The sequence below is a fragment of the Toxotes jaculatrix genome, chromosome 16 (genome assembly GCF_017976425.1).
Source record: "Toxotes jaculatrix isolate fToxJac2 chromosome 16, fToxJac2.pri, whole genome shotgun sequence".
Lineage (NCBI taxonomy): Eukaryota > Metazoa > Chordata > Actinopteri > Toxotidae > Toxotes > Toxotes jaculatrix.
In genome coordinates, this window is record NC_054409.1 from 22,914,076 (window position 1) to 22,932,742 (window position 18,667).

General features: G+C 42.3%; 2 protein-coding genes across 3 annotated transcripts in view; one reads left to right on the forward strand and one right to left on the reverse strand.

The window, feature by feature from the left end:
• Positions 1–409: 409 nt before the first annotated feature.
• LOC121195706 (secretory carrier-associated membrane protein 1-like) lies at positions 410–10,473 on the reverse strand. Its single transcript, XM_041059336.1, has 9 exons — positions 10,259–10,473; positions 7,214–7,291; positions 6,348–6,455; positions 5,693–5,804; positions 5,107–5,235; positions 4,151–4,310; positions 3,809–3,910; positions 3,374–3,491; positions 410–3,270 (listed from the first exon to the last, which is right to left on the reverse strand). The coding sequence occupies exons 1-9, from the start codon at positions 10,313–10,315 to the stop codon at positions 3,121–3,123; spliced, it is 1,014 nt and encodes a 337-aa protein (XP_040915270.1). The 5' UTR covers positions 10,316–10,473; the 3' UTR covers positions 410–3,120.
• Positions 10,474–11,711: 1,238 nt separating this feature from the next.
• The window catches only part of ap3b1a (adaptor related protein complex 3 subunit beta 1a), a 46,861-nt gene continuing 39,905 nt past the window's right edge, over positions 11,712–18,667 (forward strand). Inside the window, exon 1 of one of the 2 annotated variants that reach the window (XM_041059250.1) lies at positions 11,712–11,981. In XM_041059250.1, the coding sequence (XP_040915184.1) occupies positions 11,854–11,981 (128 nt within the window). In that variant the 5' untranslated portion in view covers positions 11,712–11,853. Of the gene's footprint in view, positions 11,982–17,638; positions 17,980–18,667 lie in introns of those variants that run through there. The other variant, XM_041059249.1, reaches the window with a different exon arrangement.

An 18,667-nucleotide genomic window follows, 5' to 3' on the forward strand; every position in this document is an offset into this window, starting at 1 on the left:
AGTTATTCTAAATATGAGGACGCACTATTCACCTAAAATAAGCAGATTAGACACATGCAACACATTTAAAGTGAAGAGACCTTCGTGTTCTTTGACAACTACTGCCCTCATCTGGTTTTCAGCTGCTGGTACAGGCCGTCTTAAATATTCTCTGCATTTTAAGCCACAGAGAACGCAAAGCTTTGTCTCGTCCGGATGTTTACACCACAAACAAGAAAAACATAAGGGAAACAACCAAACACATACAGAAGAAGAATTTTATTCAGTGTTAATGCAATAAATTTACAAAACTCAAACTACTCAACATGCGACGGAAGGTGAAACCAGAGTGCATTTTAAAATTACACCGAAATTTAGAGCAAACCGCCGGCCACCTGTAAATCATACAAAATATACAAACATTTCTTAGTTTTTTTTTTCTGAATAATTTCCTTAAAATTTAATTGTTAGAGATGCTCATGAAAAGTTATTTTCAGTCTCATTGTTTCTACCACATGCCATGTTAATTATAAAGCACAGCTTAAAGCCACAGTCCATCTACAGTACATCACACAGTTCACATTGCATTGCAGTCTAACGCCTTTCTCACATTTATCATGTTTTTGTTTTTTTTTTTAAGTCAAAAATAACAGAACAGAAACCTTTTTTAAGGAATAATCTCATGTTGCTTTGTACATACACATGTACGGCTCCAAATTAAGCCAGTTTGAAACTGAAAAAAAAAAAAAAAAAAAAAGAACAGAGCAAAACAAGGCATGTTGCAGGAAGCCTCAACAGACTGAAAAATAGAAAAGTCTCCTCTCCAGGAAGTGAAGAAGCATCCCAGGCTCTGCCCTGCACACAGACTGAGACTTAAAAGGCCCATATTCCCCTTTATTTACACCACCTACACATCACATACTCACAAAGGCTTAACTGGCTTCAACATGACAGAGAAATCAGACACATTCAGGCAGCGAAAACTCGCTTTGCAGCTCCCACTGACGCAACACAAACTCGTACGGTGTTTAGAAAAAGACACATTCAGAGACGCTTTAGCAGGTAAAATGCATTTGAACTGTTTTCATCACCGAATACTGGAAATTAAAGAGACTAACAGGAGCGACCCTGTCCTCGGATCTGATGCATCTGATTGTGGTTTTGCTGGAGTTCGGTGATAAGTCAACCCACAACTCTCAAATTATGAATAAACAAGCGATTATCAGAACATTACATCAACATCACTGGCCACTTTGTCGTCTTTTTAATCGATTTTATTGCAATATATTAATTTACAGCACACATTTAAATCCAGGGGCCAGTCTGTGTCTGATTTTTGTACAATCTGGTTTCTTTTTAACCTCGTCATGCAAGTGAAGAGTACATCCTGAGTACAACTGAGGTAAATCTCCAGGACGCAAGAGAAGCTGGAGACGAGTTTGACTTTCCTCTTCAAAACCGTATGAACATGCAGCTGTATGTACAGAGCAGTGAAGATATTCTCTTCGTGTGTGTTAACAGTGTCGTTCGTTGGTTTCTCTCGGAGGAAAACGACAGTAAAAGCTGGGCTGAACTCAGCTGGTGCATGTTACAGGTATGAATTACACTAATGAGCAGGAAGGTGTGAGGCCATTATTACAAATATCCTTCCATTCGCACCGAACGCAGTGCCGCGAAGAATCTAACGACCAGATTTAAAGTGCAACTTGGTGTGATTTCACAATGGATATGTAGATCATCATTATAGGCAAAAGATTTCAAGCAAAAAAAAAAAAAATGAGATACTTGAGAGCAAAAACTTTAAAGTGATATTCCACCCAAAAATAAAAAAAAAATATCTTTTGAGCATCAAACACTGTTTGAAGGCGGGAGAGGTAGCTGTTTAAAAACCTGTAGTGTTTTTAGTTTGGAGAGAACAACAGCTCTGATCAGCTTGAATTAAGTCGGTTACTGTGTTTTAATTTTTCAAAGTGGAAAAAATAAAAAAAACTTCTCATATCGCTTTTACAGCACAGGCCTCTCCTCCTTGGTCCGTCCATCCAATATGGCTGAAACCTGGCAGAGCTTCGTGGGAGAAAACCGACTCTTAAATGTGAGTAATTGCTCTTTTCTCTGTCTTGCATCACTGTAAACTGAATGTCTTTGGGTTCTGGACAAAGCAAACTCTTTGAATATATTCCCTTGGGCTCTGGTGAACTTGTGACCTGCAGGGGCTGAGGGTTTGATACTTAGCAGATGAGATTTTGGGTGAAGCATCACTATTAAGGATTAAAGACTACACACTCTCTAAAACCCGATTCAGAGGAAAGCAAAAAGTAGAAGGCAAGGCAGTGAACTGGAATGCACAGCATTCATCTTCAACAATACAAAGTCCCTCCACCGGGGGGCAGCAGTGTTAAGTTATGTACTCATGGAAAACGGCAAAATAAATCTCAGGATTCTGCCGCATGTGCATTCGCTGACAACTAGAGAGAACTAGATGTCTTCCATTTGTCCAATAATAAATACATTTTTAAAAAACAGGAAGTAGTGATTAGGCTGATAAATGAAAGAAAGGCTCGAACACTCAGAGGGCACAAAACTTCTAAGACGGCTGAAGGTGGGAGACGCCCAGGTAGCTTCACAAAATTCGGACTTGGTTCGGCTTCATTACGATCTTTCTACACGGGACGTACGGGCCTCGAGGCGGCACCGACACTTAAACAGGCACACAAACATTCATGTAGTTGGCCACACACACACAAACTCACACAGGAAAAAAGATAAAGTTGAGCACACTGGTTGAGCGGTGGGAGTGCAGCGTTGATGAGGGGTTCCCAGAGTCAGAGATGACAGTGAACAGCGATGCTGGGCCAGGTAGCGTAGGACAGAGGGAGAGAGCCAGAACCCTGTCTGAATGATCCCAGTAGTGGTTTTCTCCCTCAGACTCAGACTCACGGATCACAGGGTGCAGACTGTAGTGCACTTACATAAACCACTTTGATATTGTCAGAAGGCTGGGGGGGGGCAAACAGGGCACTTGGCTCGGTGGAAGCTGGGTTGCTGCACTTGTGAGCAGAAAAAGAGGACGGGGTGGAGGAAGGGAAGGAGGGAGGGAGGGAGGAGGGTTGGACGGAGAGATGAACTCGCTCTCTAGGACAATCAGGCCTGCTCCTTGAAGGCTCCTTGTGCAGCCCTGGAGGCGGCATTAGCGGCGGCCGTCTGGACCGTCTTGTTGGACATGACGCCGGTGGCAAACTCCTGCTGGGCTTTCTCGAAGCTGGCACCGGTGGTACGGTACAACGCGTGGACCTGGTGAGGAAGAAAGGGGGAGAAGAGGGGAAGAAAGAGGTGATTTAAGGTGGTACGAGAGTCTGTGTGAATATTTTCTGGGCTTGTCGTGTGTCTACGGCACCTTTTTGAACATGATGAGGGACATGGCAGCCAGCGAGGTGAAGAGAGCAGCGATGAGGATCATTATAATGCCCACTGGGATGCTTTTATTCAGGCCAGTCAGAGCGGAGATCCACCCACTGAGACAAGAAAGTAATTAAAGCAGGAGTTTGGTGAAATTCTGTATTTTATTTATCGTCAACAAATCCCAAAACATACCGATGTAAAACACGGGGGAGAATCACCATTAGTTTAAATGTCCTGCAAAGTGTATGCAGTCATTTTAATCTGTCAGTTATTTTCTTGATTAATTATCTGGTACTTTAAACAGTAAAAATTCTCATCATGTCATTATGATGATGAATCAACATGATGTCTTGTTTTGTCCAACGAACAGTCAGAAAGATATTTCATGAACTGTCTGTTTTCCGTGTGTCTTCATGCCCTGTTTTCTTACCTGGCGCCCCAACCAGTGATGCCAATACACTGGAGCACGTAGACGCCAAACTGGCAGATGTACACGAAGAAGAAAATGAAAAATCGGAATGAGCTGTCGCTCCTGCAGAAGGAAGAAAAAAAAAAAAAACAGGATATGAACAACACAGTAAACACGACCACTGAATCCACTGGATTTTTAAATTCACTATCACAGCTGTGCTCTCGATGTTTGCTGGTTATTTTATTGTTTGTTGCAATATTGTTTATTTATAGAGTATTGTCTGATATATTTCTGCTTTTAAAAATGCTTTTAATGTCACTCCTTCCCTTGTTCTGCCTAAAAAACAGTCGCGCTGTTTACCTGAACGCTCCGTAAAGTGGCCTGTACCAACAGACGAAAGAGCAGGGGGTGAAGAGCATGAACCAGAGGATGGACAAGCCAAAGTCCACCCCACGCAATGCGTCCACGCAGAACCAGGCCAAGCAGCCGACCATGTTAGCGAGCAGAGTCCCGGTATGAACTGAGGTATGTGCAGAACGAGAAAGACAAACACTGTGAATATCCAGATGGAGAAAGTGGGACAGTGCGGCAGCCCAGGTGTGTTTCTGTATAATGTCTGTCAGAGGACGGCTGTTTGCAGGCAGGAGCGTCCAGTGTCCAGTGTCCTGCCAAGTCAGGTTCACGGTGGACGTGGAGGAAACACTGATGCTTAATATTTCAACGTGTAACGCTGTGCAGGACTGAGAACACACACACACGCTCACACACGCATTTAATAATTCATCTTTACCATTTGTTCTTGGGGTCTGTGCGGTGAGAGGTGTACTGTACACGCACAGCTGCAAGAGTCTGTGAAGCTGAGTGGATTTTACACCACAGTGTGAAATATGACATTAGCCTGTTAGATAACACACACACAGACACACACACACACACACAGAACTGAGCAGGTTGGCAGGGAGAGACACTAAAGCTAAAGATCTGTCTCTGCTTCAGCTCGGAAAAGATCAATCAGACATTAATCTGTCAAAGAAGTAAGAAGTCAGGAAGGATCCCTGTGCTTTTTAACTATCCACTGCTCTCTGAGGTCTAAACCAGCCTTTAAGCAATCATCTGACCAAGTCACTTCATCAGGCCACATGACTGCACCACGTGTCCTCGTCATGTGGCGACTGAATTCCACTGGAATCCGTTCACTCCCTGAATCACAGATGCAGACTGTGACTTTTAAACACCATTAGGGCCGAGCTGTAAATCTTCAGCGAGTTATAAAGACAAAGGTGGAAAATTAGGTTTGGAACCAAACCACTACTCACACATCCAGAGGTAGTACATGATCTTGACTGTCTTCTGAAACTCTACAGGAATGTCCACAGTAATGTCGTGGTAGAAGCAGGGGCCCACGGGGAACTTCTCTGGCAGGGGAGGCCAGTTGTTCTTCCTGCCTGAAACGGGAAAATACAATAATGAGTAACTGTAAATCTTTGTATGAGTTCATGTTTTATTTTTTTAGTCTTTGGTCGGCTCTGAGATTGGTGTATATATTGTGGATAATGTGGTTCAGAACAGAAACCAATGAGCCGCCTTCTCTGCAGAGAAGCTCTGGGCATTTAAAGGAATAGTTCACCATTGCACCATTGCATTGAAATGCACTCCATGTTTGTACGCTCAGTATGAAACTGAAGCCAGGATGGAATTAGCTTAGTTTAGCAAAGAGCCCTGTAACGAGGGGGAGACGGCTAACCGGGTTCTGTGCAAAGTTAAACCTTTAAATCTGACTAATTACTGTGACTTGTGGAAGCTGCTAAGCTAACTGCCTCCAGCTTCCAGCAGAAAAGAGGCGATTTAACTCAATCATGTTCTGGTTCCCAGCGACAGGAAAAGCCGGGGCCTGACTCTGACCTCCTGAAGCACTGAGCGACTGCATCTCTCTCTCCCGGCGGTCCAGCTCCGCGGCCTTCCTCTCCAGCTCCTCCTGTCGCCTCAAGAGCTCAGCAGCTGCTTGCGTCTGCTCCTACACACACACACACACACATAGAAAGCACATCAATGAACTGGTAAATGTACAGGAGTGTGTATTGTCAGACTATTTTGTTTTCTCAGCTCTCTAGAAATTTCCTGTTTCTACTTTAGGAATAAATCCAATTCTCTACAGGGGCAGCACCAGCAGGAGGAGAGACATCACAACAACAACAACAGCAGCAGCAGCGGCAGCATGTTCCCAGGAGTCTTCCCTACAAACGAGATGCAGCATCACAACTTATTTCCTCTGTCGGCCTGGAGTTAGAGAGCCCAGTCACAGGCGGAGGCCGCTTCCTGCTGAGCTGCTTTTCTGTCCACAAACTCAGCATGAAACCAGCTGTCGTGTTAATGCAATTTCTGCTGATGCTGGACTAAACCCTTCGACGTGCCACAGTCTGCTCGCTTATATATACACCTACACACAGAAATGCCAGCGTGGTGACGTGAATGTAAAGACGTGTCCGTCAAACCTGCCGTGTGTCAGTGAACCACAGAGCAGAAGGCTGCTGTAAGGTCCAGCTGTGGTCGGTAATACCTGCGCCTGAGGCTGCGAGTAGGCCGGAGGCTCCTCTGTGGGTTTCATGATGGCGGGTTGTGTGTTGATGGCGGGTGCCGCAGCCTTGGGTGCCGCGCCCGCAGGTGTCTGTGGAGGAAACACACATATCGTCAAACCACGTTCCCATTACAGCTGAAGAGAGTCCGACGATGCTGTGACACTGCAAAAAATTCAGACATGAGGAAGTTACTTTTTTCAAAATGGAGAGTGTCTCTTAAAGTTACTGCCCGTTAAACAGTAACTGACAAAAAACATAAGCCCCATGTTTCTCCAGTCAGAATCTGCACTGCTGAACTCTGAGTGGAAGCTAAATAAAACTGTGATATGACCTGTTATTCAAACATTAAAAGCTCCAGAGAGAACAGGCTTTGTAATATATGTTAAAACAAAATATTTGAAAAAATCTGTATAACAAAATAATCTAAGTCTAGTGCTCCCAAAGGTCTAGATCGATCATCCATGCACTAATCTAGTTAATCAAAATTTTTTAAATAGAGAGAACAAGAGCGAAACAATAAATCAGGACTGACTAACTGAATTATCACCAGTTCCTCATTTCTGGGTGATCTGTGCAGTAAAATTACAAATTACAGTTTCCAGCTCCCTGGTGGCAGAATATGTAGGACTGATGAGCACCGGGGATTTATACACCACGCTCAGGGATTCATCTTCTTTCCCATTTAGCACAATTTTTTATTAAACGGTGACCGTTTTATTCCCATCACTGTTGCGTCATGTGAAAGTCAGAAATAACAAGGATCACTTTGGAACTAAATGATTCCTGTGAACGTTGTTCAGAACCATCTGATACAGGAGCTGAGCTGATAATCTGTAAAAACACTCACTGGTTTGGCATCTGTGAAGGGATTGTACTCCTCCAACCCAGGAGGAGCCGCCTGTCTCACTTGGGTCACTGATGGATCCTGGGAAAACAGAATTTAAAAAGGTCTCACATGAGAACATTCAGACTGAATGTTCAATGAATCCGTCTGGCACGAGAATACCACGATCCCGATACGTCTGTCGTTTTGTTTTTACCAAGGACACCGGTGGAAATCTCTGCGCTTAAAAGAAAAATGGCTCATCAAAGTGTAAAAACCCTCCATTACTCTGCCAGATCAAAGACAAACAGCCCTCTTTATTCCAAATGCAACAGGCCTATAATTCAATACTGGCAAGGACGGGATGATTCCAATAATTTTCACGAGAAGACGTCTATAAATAGCCAAGTCCGTGAGTTTCAGAAGGGGCGGTGGGGTGATGGAGGCGGTGATGGTGAAAGCCTCTGGCTGCTGAAGACAGAAATAAAAAGGGAAAATTGTGCCGCGCGATGCACGAAAAACTTTGAACCACGTTCCTGATTTGCAAGACAAACACATTTTTAGCAAAGTATTAAAAATTTACTGCTGTAAAAAAAAAAAAAAAAAAAAAACATTATATTACTGGAGTACAGCTACAATCTGTTTCCTACTGTGCAACAGGTCAAACTTTAAAAACACAAAGTTTCCTATCCTCTGCTCCTGCAGGTATCGGTTGAGCTACATTTTCATGCCTTCCTTTTAACAATGATCTTACCATCAGCTGTTGTCAGTCAGGCGCTAGTTTCATTCAAATTACAGCTCAAGATTAACATCCAGTCTGCGTATTCCTGAAGTGCTATCCTTATCCAGGCTCAGTGTAGTCCTCTCGCCGTCTCTCTGACTCTTAAATTTCTGTGAGCATCTTTTCCGCTCCCACACACACACACACACACACACACACGGAGGCTGCAACTTGTCACCAGACCGCGGTCATCAATATTTCAGGGTATGTTGTGTTTAAAGTTTAATGTTGCCCTATTGGACAGCCAAACAAACACATGCATATTCACCAAGTGAAAGAGTTTTCATCTTTAAATCTATAGCTCATCGTCACCACATGCGCGGTCCCCCCTGTTGCACGTCTGCCCGTGTGAAAACTAATTTCATGGTTTTGGATTTCCTGTCACCTGACAGTGAACGTGTAGCCACCATGATCCTGATGTCGTTCTGCATGAGCAGGCGGCACCTTCATCGCTTGTCCTACCGTACCGTTATATTGATTATACAGTCTCTGCAACATTTCTGTCATTAACCCACATTCAGAGAAATAGGCCAAAACAGAAACCGATGCATGACTGAGAGAATGATGAAATTTAGCAGGAAAGGCGCCAGCGAGGATCCCAGCACCACATGTCACCATGATGGCACCATATGATTTCATGAACTATTGAAGATAGCTCAGAGTAGGTAATAAAGCTCCATCTCTGCTCGGGGCCAAAAAGCGTGTGCCAGCAAACGACAGAAAAATGGCAGCACAGCAGGGGTTCACCAGTCATGTCAGTATGTTAATGGGGGCTACATGAATAATTCATGAATAAGTCAGTTGTCTGTGCATCGGTACAGTCAAACTGTGCCGTCAGCATCTTTCGCCAACTCACACTGAGAGAGAAAGATGGTGGAAGGATTTTATTTATGCAACAAATGAGAGAGATCAGTTATTATGCTCATATACAAAGGAATAGCTGTACAATATAGTGACTTTACAAATGAACTTTCTTTGTATATCTTCATAAAGTGCTCTAAGGAAAATGCTAATTAGCTGCTGCCTTTTGCGTCCAGGTTTAGTTCACTTAATGTGATGAGGTAGCAAGGGAGGGAGCGTCTCAGGCCTGCTGAGGTTGGCAGGCACTGATGAGGGCTGAAGAGCACATGATCACATGCATACTTTCAGCATGACAAGACACTATCAAGGCAAGACCGTCAACAGCAGCAACCAAACGGCATAATAGGCACATCACAGTGAAAAAACCTCACAACCACAGCACGCTCTGCTCAAATCTACTTCTCTGTTTCAGAGGCGCGGTTTGTAAGAGTCACTCAAATGACTAAAAGTTTATATTCAGGATTAATTCCCTCAGTATTACCACCTCTGGTTTGGTATGAAAAAGTGGGGCTTTGATCTTATTTTAGGGTTATACTAACTATCATCTATTTGATGACCAGTCTATTACAGCACAGAACTGAAACAGGAACAAAAACAAAAACAAAAACAGGAACAACATCTGAACAGCAGTTTATCTACCTAAAAACTCACTTTACAGATCTGCAAAGAGAATAATGTCTGATAGGTGGAACTTTAAGACCAGTGGTGGAAGAAGTATTTATATCTTTCACTCAATACAACAATGTAAAAAAAACTCCATTACAAGTGTAAGTTCTGTATTTAAATCCTAATTAGGCACAAGTATTATCAGCAAAATGTAAATAAAAAATCTGGAGTAAAAATATCTTGTTTTATGTGAGAGATGATGTTTTACCTGAAATAAATAAATTCAAACTTACACTGGAGGCCTTTTCTTACCTGCTATGAAAAGAAGACAAAGATGAGTGAAACCCCTTGTTTTAAATGTACTTTTCTTTTTTGTTTACCTCTAAATGAGGTCGTTGTATGTCTGTACGGTTTTGATTATTTGTGGATGTGTGGCATATGTTGGAGAGCAGGGGAGGGGATGAGGATTACACTGGAATTATTTCATATGTTGATATGAATGATAGATACAAAGAGGGTTTAATTAAAGCACCGTAAACACAGCCTACCTGCAGAGGTTACACCTGAAAGGCTAACACGACACTGCCTGTTACCTTTGCATGTTATGTCACTCAGTCAGCCGAAGTGGACCAACATTAAGTGACAGCCTCAGTAAAGCCTGACAAACAAGTGATTTAACGTTTCTGTCCAAAAGCAGCTTTATCACGGCAGTTTAAACCGGACTATCCGGTGTCACACTTGCTTGACCGAGTAAGCTGTCGTTAACGTGTAATAACGCAGTGGCTAACGCTAACGTGGCTACCGCAGCTAGCTAACGTTACCTGAAAAGGGTTGCTGAACTCCGGATCCGCGAACGGGTTGCTGTCGAAATCCGACATTCTCCTCAGCTGAGTTCTTCCCGTTAAATGTGCCTCAGAGCTAAGGTTCAGAAACAAAGTTTAGGCTAGCTGCTAAGAAAAAAAAAAAACCCGTCTCCCTCTGAGGCGATGACACGGTTTTATAGTCTATGTTCGGAGGTGAAGTCAACTGTGGACTGCGTCCAGAGATGCTACCGCGGCGGTGGATTGGTCACCGGCAGCAGATCAAAAGTGACACAACCAGGCGGAAGTAAAGAAACGTCACGTCCTACATTTCAAAACAAAACCACGCAGTGAACAATCTCTGGCAAAAATAAACCTACTTTAACCCTTTACACCAGGCCTGTCCTTCTAAATCGTGGCTAAATTTCCACATATCGACAGCTCTTGAAGCCTACTTTTACTTCCACTGGGCTCTCTTTGTTTTGTACTTTTATTTGAGAAAAATGTGAAGCAACACCTACTCATCTTGTCCTCAGGGCTGAGCACATTTCGGGTAATTTGTTTACCAAATTTAAATTAAGTTAATATCTGCATGAAATAAATAAGAGGTTAGGTTGCCAAGAGGTTTCCAAGAATTTGTAGGGAATGCATGCGTGTCATTGTGACCCACTTAGTACAAATACTACATGCAGCTAAGGGGTAAATAAAACAATTTTGGGTGTATACAATATGTTTACACACCAGGAATATGACACGATGAAATATGTGAGTCACAAAACTATTAATAAAAAAATAATTTAACCCTGTGAGACCTGAACTATGAAAGAATGGTCAGAAAATTCTAATTTTTCAAATATGAACTCTTTATTTGTCCCTTTGACAAAATGTAAAAAAAAAAATTAAAAAAAAAAAATTCTAAGTATATTTTTTGTTTGTATCACACATGTCAAAACATTTAGAAAAGTGAGGAGTGTCTACCAGGAGTCAGTATACGAGCATAAGAGTTCATCTAAAAGGGTTAAATGCAAAGTTTATGCTTGATGGTGATGCAATGAGTCCCAGAAATGTGGGTATCATATATGATACGTACGGGCTCACAGGGTTAAAATGGCCCGCGTATGTATCATGCATGTAAGGGTTAATTTAGCCCTCAATTTAATCTCATAGCACCGTAAACGAGCCACACTAAAATAATACGTAGAATTAAAAAATAATACGTAAAATACGTTGAATGAGTAGCCTGTGCAAGTATCTGCTCACTTGCTTCCTCTTGGTGATAGGAACAGTAGTAACGTTGTTCCCTTGGCAACACAACGGCTAGGGGCGTTTTGAACATAGATCTAGAAATTCTAGACCAGCACTTTCAGCAGGAATCACTTAGCAGACTTTTCTAGTTGCCGTAGATCTATGACCCTTGTGCCGCTGAAGCCCTGTCATGTGACCACGTGACACCAACTTGTCCAGCTCACACTTCCGCTACTGCGTGTAAGAAAAAAGTTGGGTGAAATCTCGGAGAAGTTTGGCTTTGCAAGAAGTTGGTACGCTACCGACACATTCTCACGTTTATGAACAGTTTGTAGCTCGGAGGAGGAACAGAATACGTTTGTTTATCGAGGATGTCGACGGGCGCCTTGTACAATGACCAGGGAGGAGCGGAGGCTGCGGTGGAAGCGGGGCAGGAGACCACCCCGACCTCCTCCAGCTCCGGAGCCGCCTTTGGACTTTTCAGCGCTGACTTCAAAAAGTAAGACAGTTAAACGTGTGATCCGTCCACTGTCTGCACGGTTAATATGTGGTAAAGTTAGCCGGTTACGGTCAACTTTGTGGGGCTAACTCCAAGTGCGGCGCATTGGGCTAAACCGGGGGCTAGCAAGACCCAGATCCCGCAGCATCAACAAGCCAGGCAGCGATAGCGAGTGTCGGTTAGCTGTTTGCCATCGTACCGCCAAATATCAAACTATCATAAAATGCCCATGTTTCGACGACCTTGTTTTTTGTAGGGGAGGTGTATCACCAACCTGCTGCGTTTTTCTAATTAACCCCTGTGTTTGAGTGTTTACCTGTCGAGACAAATCCACTATTCACAAAGGAGAGCAGGTCTGGATTAACCCCCGGATTAACCCCCTTATTAATTACACGGCGCTTTCATTAATTCACATTTCATCCAGAAACCAGCCAGTACTCAAGCAAGGTAATTAACTGGCACCCATAGTTTTAAGTGATTAGTGTCAAAACTTTATTGTTACCAGCATTGATTTCCACCTTGTTTCCTATGATAATAAACTCATGGTTGGGTTTTGAATAGCATTTGAATGTCCACATTTGGGCTTCAGAGAATAACCATGGGCTTTTTTCACTACATTTTGTCATTTTATGCAATGAACAGTCAACTGATTATCAAAGAACAGTTACAGTTGATGATGGAAAAATAATAATCAGCATGAAATGAGCTAGGGCTAGGCCCCATTTTTGAAAGTTATTTCAATAACTTTCAAAGTTATTGAAACTTATTGAAAGTTGGGTTAGTGATACAGTTTTATTTTCTGAAGAAGTCAGTTCCATGTGCCCTCTAGTTATGCCCACAAATGTAACTTTCACAAACCCGAAATAGTCTAGCATCCAGAAAATCAAAAACAAGAATCGTTTTTTTTTAATATTAGTGTGTGTAAGTTTGCTCCCTTTGTTTGTCAGCTTTGTCTCAAAACAGAAACTGATTCGTTTTCCAGATGAGCTTCAGTCAACAAGTCTTATTTGTTCAGTGAGTCTCTAATCAATGAGAAGAATGCTTCGTGAAAAGGGAACAGTAACGGTTTTCTTCAGAGTCAGCAGAACCGACACTTCGGCCTCAGGCTGCATCCCCTCCACTTTCCTTTATAGTTTTAATAAGTAGCTAAGTGTGCATATCATGCAGTTAGCCCTCGTATGCACGTTGGAACCAAACCAGAGGAATCATTTACATCTCTGCCTGCAGGTGGATTAGACCAGCCCTCACATGCCTTATCGTGTTGTAGTCAAATGCCTCAAAGTGAGATGTTTTCAGTGGACAGTTTCAAACCGAGGTGTCGTTATGTTGCTTTTACACCATTTTTACTCCTTTTGTGCTTATTTAATACACAACTTCTGATGAGCTTACCTTCTAAACAAGTGCATCTTTTAAGCAGGTAACTTCAGTAAATGAGCTCCCTCCCACGTTTCATCTTCAGTGTAATATTACCACTATACTCAAGTGATGTAATCCTGTTTGTCAGAGGTATGTGCAGAATACTAATGTGGATCTGACCACTACCTCATTTGTAGCCAATAGTCTGGTATCAGTGGTAAAATATTGATTACTTCATTTGTGTTCAGTATGACGACACACACCGGGTTTTGCGTATGGTCAGCATATTATTAGGCGTATTAGTATTACATCATTAAATTACATTTATAGATTTATTCTGATTCCTCGGGGCTTCTCTAACAGTCTGTGACAAAACTGGCGATTAAGTCATTCACAGATAATTATTCAGTTGTAAAATCTCATCCCCTTTAAAGAGCTGTATAACAGAAAAGCAGTAAGGCTTTAAGTTAAAGCTGCGACTAATGATTATTTTCATTATCGATTAAACTGCCAGTTATTTTGTTGATTAATCAGTTAATTTTTTAGTCCATCAAAAACCACAAAATGAAAAATGTCCATCTCAGTTTCTCAGGGTCCAAGGTGACATCCTCAGATTTCTTGTTTTGTCTTACTTACAGTAAAAATCCCAAAATATTTATTATCGTATGAAACAGAGAGAAGCAGGTATTCTTCATGTTTGAGGGGCTGAAAACATCATGTAGTTTGTACTTTTTGCATGAGAAATGACTGAAAAAGGATTAAACAATAAACAAAATAGTTTTCTGGTTATTTTTCTGTCAGTCTAATTCAGCTCTGCATTGAAGTCAAAATGTTTTAAATGCTCAGCCAAGCCTTAGTATCATAATGCCTGTGTGTGGATAGATAAGAAAGGAATTATCTGTACTTACATTTACATATTCAGAGTTTGAGCTACTAGAATTTGTCAAGACTTTTGGACCGAACACACAGTTTTAGTTTCTGATATTACCATGTGGGTGTCCAGGGTCCATTTGTAGAGATTAAGTATCTTCTGCATCATCTTGTCTTCATCATTTTTAATCACATTTCAGTGTTGTAAATCTCAAACTGGATTGTCAGCATGTTTTGGTCATGTGTCTTGAGTTTCATTTCAGAAACCTGACACTAGAGGGCAGCCCATCATCACTGTAAACATTCTTTGCATTTTGCAGTTTCTTGTAAAATCAGTGATTGTTCATCTTAGCTGCTTTGGTTTGATGCTCTCTCAGTGGATGAGAAGCTGCACACCACACCAGACCTTCAGTAAGCTGCTCAGTCAGTTTTAATCACTCAGTGTAGGGTTTGTGTTACTGAATTTCCTGAAATCTGGCAGACGTTTGTGTTGTGTTATTCCGCAGCTTCTCATTTTCTTATCAGCAAGCTTTTCTCCCCATTGAAATCTAAGATGGAGTTTTGTTATACTGATGACTTTCATTTGTCAGAGTGTTAAACTTTTCCTTGCATGCTAAAGTGAACCTTTAAGCTGTCTCACATGACCATCGACACAGTTAGACGAGGCCGGGTCATATGTTTGGCTTCCTCTAGGCCAAGCTGGAGGACCACAAAGAAAATGCAAGGGGCATGAATGATGCTTCTGTTCACATGTGTCTGTGCCTGTGCATCCAGCTGTGCCAGCACGAGTATCTGTATCTGATGTTAGTGTCCTCAGCATTTATGGACCCTGCAGATTTGTTAATTAAGATTAGCCCCAGCTTGTTTCATTGAGAGTCTGCTCTCTGCTCAAAATTAAATCAACTTCTGTTTTTGTTATGTGAACTAGCTGAATGTTTGTCACATGTTAAAGGCACAGCAACGTTCCTGTACTGTTCTGTAGTCTTAAAGGCCTCCACTCATTGACTGAGAGCTTTATGCCAGGGCACGGAAACATGTGACTAATTTATTATCTGTGACCACAGAGATATTTCACTGTGCCTGACGAGGTTTGGTTGCATGGATTTACTGTGTGAGCATATTTACCTGAGCTGCAGTAAAGATAGGATTTTGATCCTTAGCTTTTATTTGTAGAAAGGTGGGTGTTGATGTACTAATGTATTGGCTTAGAAACTCCTACATTTTCGATGTAGAAAGCAGTTACATTGCAAGGAGTGAGGAGGAGGTGAAGCTAATCTCAGGGTCTCAGATGAAAAGGAAAAAGTTAGCATCTTTTGGTTTTTCTGACAGCTCAGCACTACTCAAGACTCAAGACTCTGCCACTTTTTGTGCCGTCTCAAAGCTCCCCTTTGGCAAACGGTCAGAGAGGTGGATTTAAACATTTTAACAAGAGCTTGTGTATGTTCCCAGACTTCCTGGCTGGACAGGCTGCATTTATTATTCCCCCGTTATTTAAGATAATTTATTATCGCACTGTGAGTTTCTCATTTTCTGACATTAACAACCATACAGTTTGTATTTGCTTATTACACCCTATAAAAGTTTGGTTTGCTTGGGCATGGCAACTGGACAAACTCTTAACTGCTGAGGAAGGTCATGTGATTCGACTTAAAGCCTCTAAATAGACCTTGCTTTGAAATTATTTTGTCAGGTACAGAGAGATAGTAACTTTGGAAAGGCAAGCAAATTGATAGGGAGCATTTAGTTTCATTTCAGTACGATACACTGGTTTAAAATGCATCACTCAGCTCTGATTTTTCTTTAAATTAATTTAGGAAAAAATGTGACTGCATCTATTCATTCATTCTTTGCTGAATGAGAGGAGGAATGCAGTCCGGCGTTCAGACCACATCGGTTTTCTGTGGCCTCGCAGCGTAAGAGAAGCAAACCTCACGCTGCTAAAACATCTCAACATATAAAATGTCACGACAGAATTTTAGTCAACCATATTAACCAGGGTTTCATCGAGTTATTCTGGTTTATCTGTTATTCTTCAAGCTATTAAATGTTTTGAACAGCAGGCTTTGAATTAGTTATTTTCACTCAGGCATATGTTTTTTTTTTTTTAAACTACATGAACCGCTCCCTCTTCCCTTTGGCACTTTGACGGTTTTGTTTCTTGGCAATGATTTAAAAATTAATACCAGTGTCAGATTTACTGGAAGATAGGTGCAGCATTTTGGTCAAGACAAAATGAGTAAATATGGAATTTGTGTTTCACTAAAGTCAAAAGTAATGCAGTTCTGGAGAGGAACCTTGTTTACCAACCTAATAAGATCCAGCTCTAAAATCCGTCTCCTGCCTCTGGCTGTGTGTTGGCAGTCAGTAACAAAATACAGCACTATGATGAGATCCAAAGTAACTGTTGGCTAATATAGCTCACAGCCACATGGAGGCACTAATCTCTGCAGCCCATCTGTCCTTCATACCACACTTGAATTTAAGAGTTGAGCATGATTGCCATCAAACCCAACTGTGTGTGTTAATGGACAGATTTGGGAGCATAAACAAAGTGTGGTAATAAGGGTAAGATCTGACTTGTTTGCAGTGAAATGCAGTGAGATTGACAAAGCTAAGAATCAGCCAGGCGAGATGCAGATGTTCAGGTGTTAGATGGGGTCTGATTCAGCTCAGGTTTTAGCATCAAACTTTGTGTAAAGTTGCAAAGATTTCTGTGCTTAACATTATTGAATGATCTATATTGTCCTTAGGCTGCACACACGGGAATAAATTATGAGAACAATCAAGCTTTTCTATTCTTCGGCGTTCGGGCGTATTTCCTGGCATTCAGCTCGGTGCTGTTATCTTTGATGTAGGCCTGTCCTGTTGGCCTCTGTCGGCCAGACTTGGCCGTGCGTGTGCTCGCAGAGGTGTCAGGCTCGAGCGGATTGTTGTACAGTGGAGGTGATGAAAAGTAGCTCAGTGTTTACCCACCAGTGTAGATAAGGCCCTCCTTTTTCCCCTGGAGGGAAGTGACCACAGCCGCACACAGGCAGAGTCACATACACAGGCAGGAGGCAGGTGAGATAGGCTTCTTTCCAGAGAGAAATGTACATGTACAAGAAGAGAGGAGTAACAGGTTAATATGACTGGACTACAGCTGACTTGGCAGATGGTTTCAGAAGGAATATGGACCTCAGCAGAAGTGAGGGAGGTCTTCACAGAGTGAGAAGACACTACCCTCAAGTGTAAGGATGACTTGCCATTAGCGAGCTGGCGGGGCATCTTGTGACTCTTTTTGCCCAAGAGAAGAGGAAGGGAGTGATGAATGACAGGCACGAAGCCAGCGGAGCCTGTGCTGTTTTTCCACCGTTCCCAGCTTTGACAGTTATGAACAGCAACGAGACGAGAAGACAACTGTAAATAAAGTCAAGAGAGCAGGGCATACAGCCTGAGGGGAAAGTAATTACCACAGCTCCGTTTCACTCTTGAGTTGCTGGAAGTACAGTCAGTTCTGTTTGTGGACTCTTTTTGTTTTTTTTGTGTGTGTGTGTGCTTAGACACACACACACAGACGGAGTGCTAGGTTGTTGAAAGTGTTTTTGGTTTTGCTGTGGAGGAAAGCCGGCATGGATGTTGGTTTCTGTTTGCGCTCGGAGGCGGCGGGGGCTATGAGGACGGCGATGGTGTCTGCTGAGAACTTACAGCTCACTCTGAAGACTGAGCTGAGTCAGGAGGAACAGGCCCTCACACACACCAACAGCAGCAGCCCCAAAGAGACACACAAAGCCGGGTACTGTAGTGAGATCACGCAAAACTCTGTTTGTTTGTTTTTAACGTCTTTGACCTTCGTTGGTTTCCTCATAGTATTTTCCGGCTGAATACTGAAGTTTGTCTTTGATAAAAGAAAACATCTGGAAAAAGGGAAAACCATGTGACGGCTGTTTAAAATGTAGATACATTAAAATGGTTAGTATTCTGCGTCTAAGTTGTCTATATCAAGACTGTTTATCTGTATTATGTACACATCGCTATCAGAGCTAATCACCAAAGCTATTGCAGTTAATCCTGAGGGGACCATGAATGTCTGAACCACATTTCACAGCGATCTATACAATATCTGCTGAGATATTTTAGTCTGGACCAATCAACTCATTTTGTTGATCATATGAACATTAGCTGTGTGTGTGTGTGTGTGTGTAACAAACAACCTGCTGTGTAGCTCTACAACACGACATTGTGTGTCAGCATTAGCATTAGCCGAGGAATGAGCATTGTCATCATGTGTGCATGGAGTAATTTTAGCAGAAATAGTTGTGAAGCAGCCGTTGTGTTGGTAGAGATCACGCTCCTCGCTTCGTCAGCGTACCTACTTGACTCCCGCAGAGCCACAGGAGCCGGTGTGTGACCCTGGCATGTGTCCCCTGTAATCTGCGAAGCTGACACAGATGTGGTCGACATGGAGCTTTCACAGTACCTTT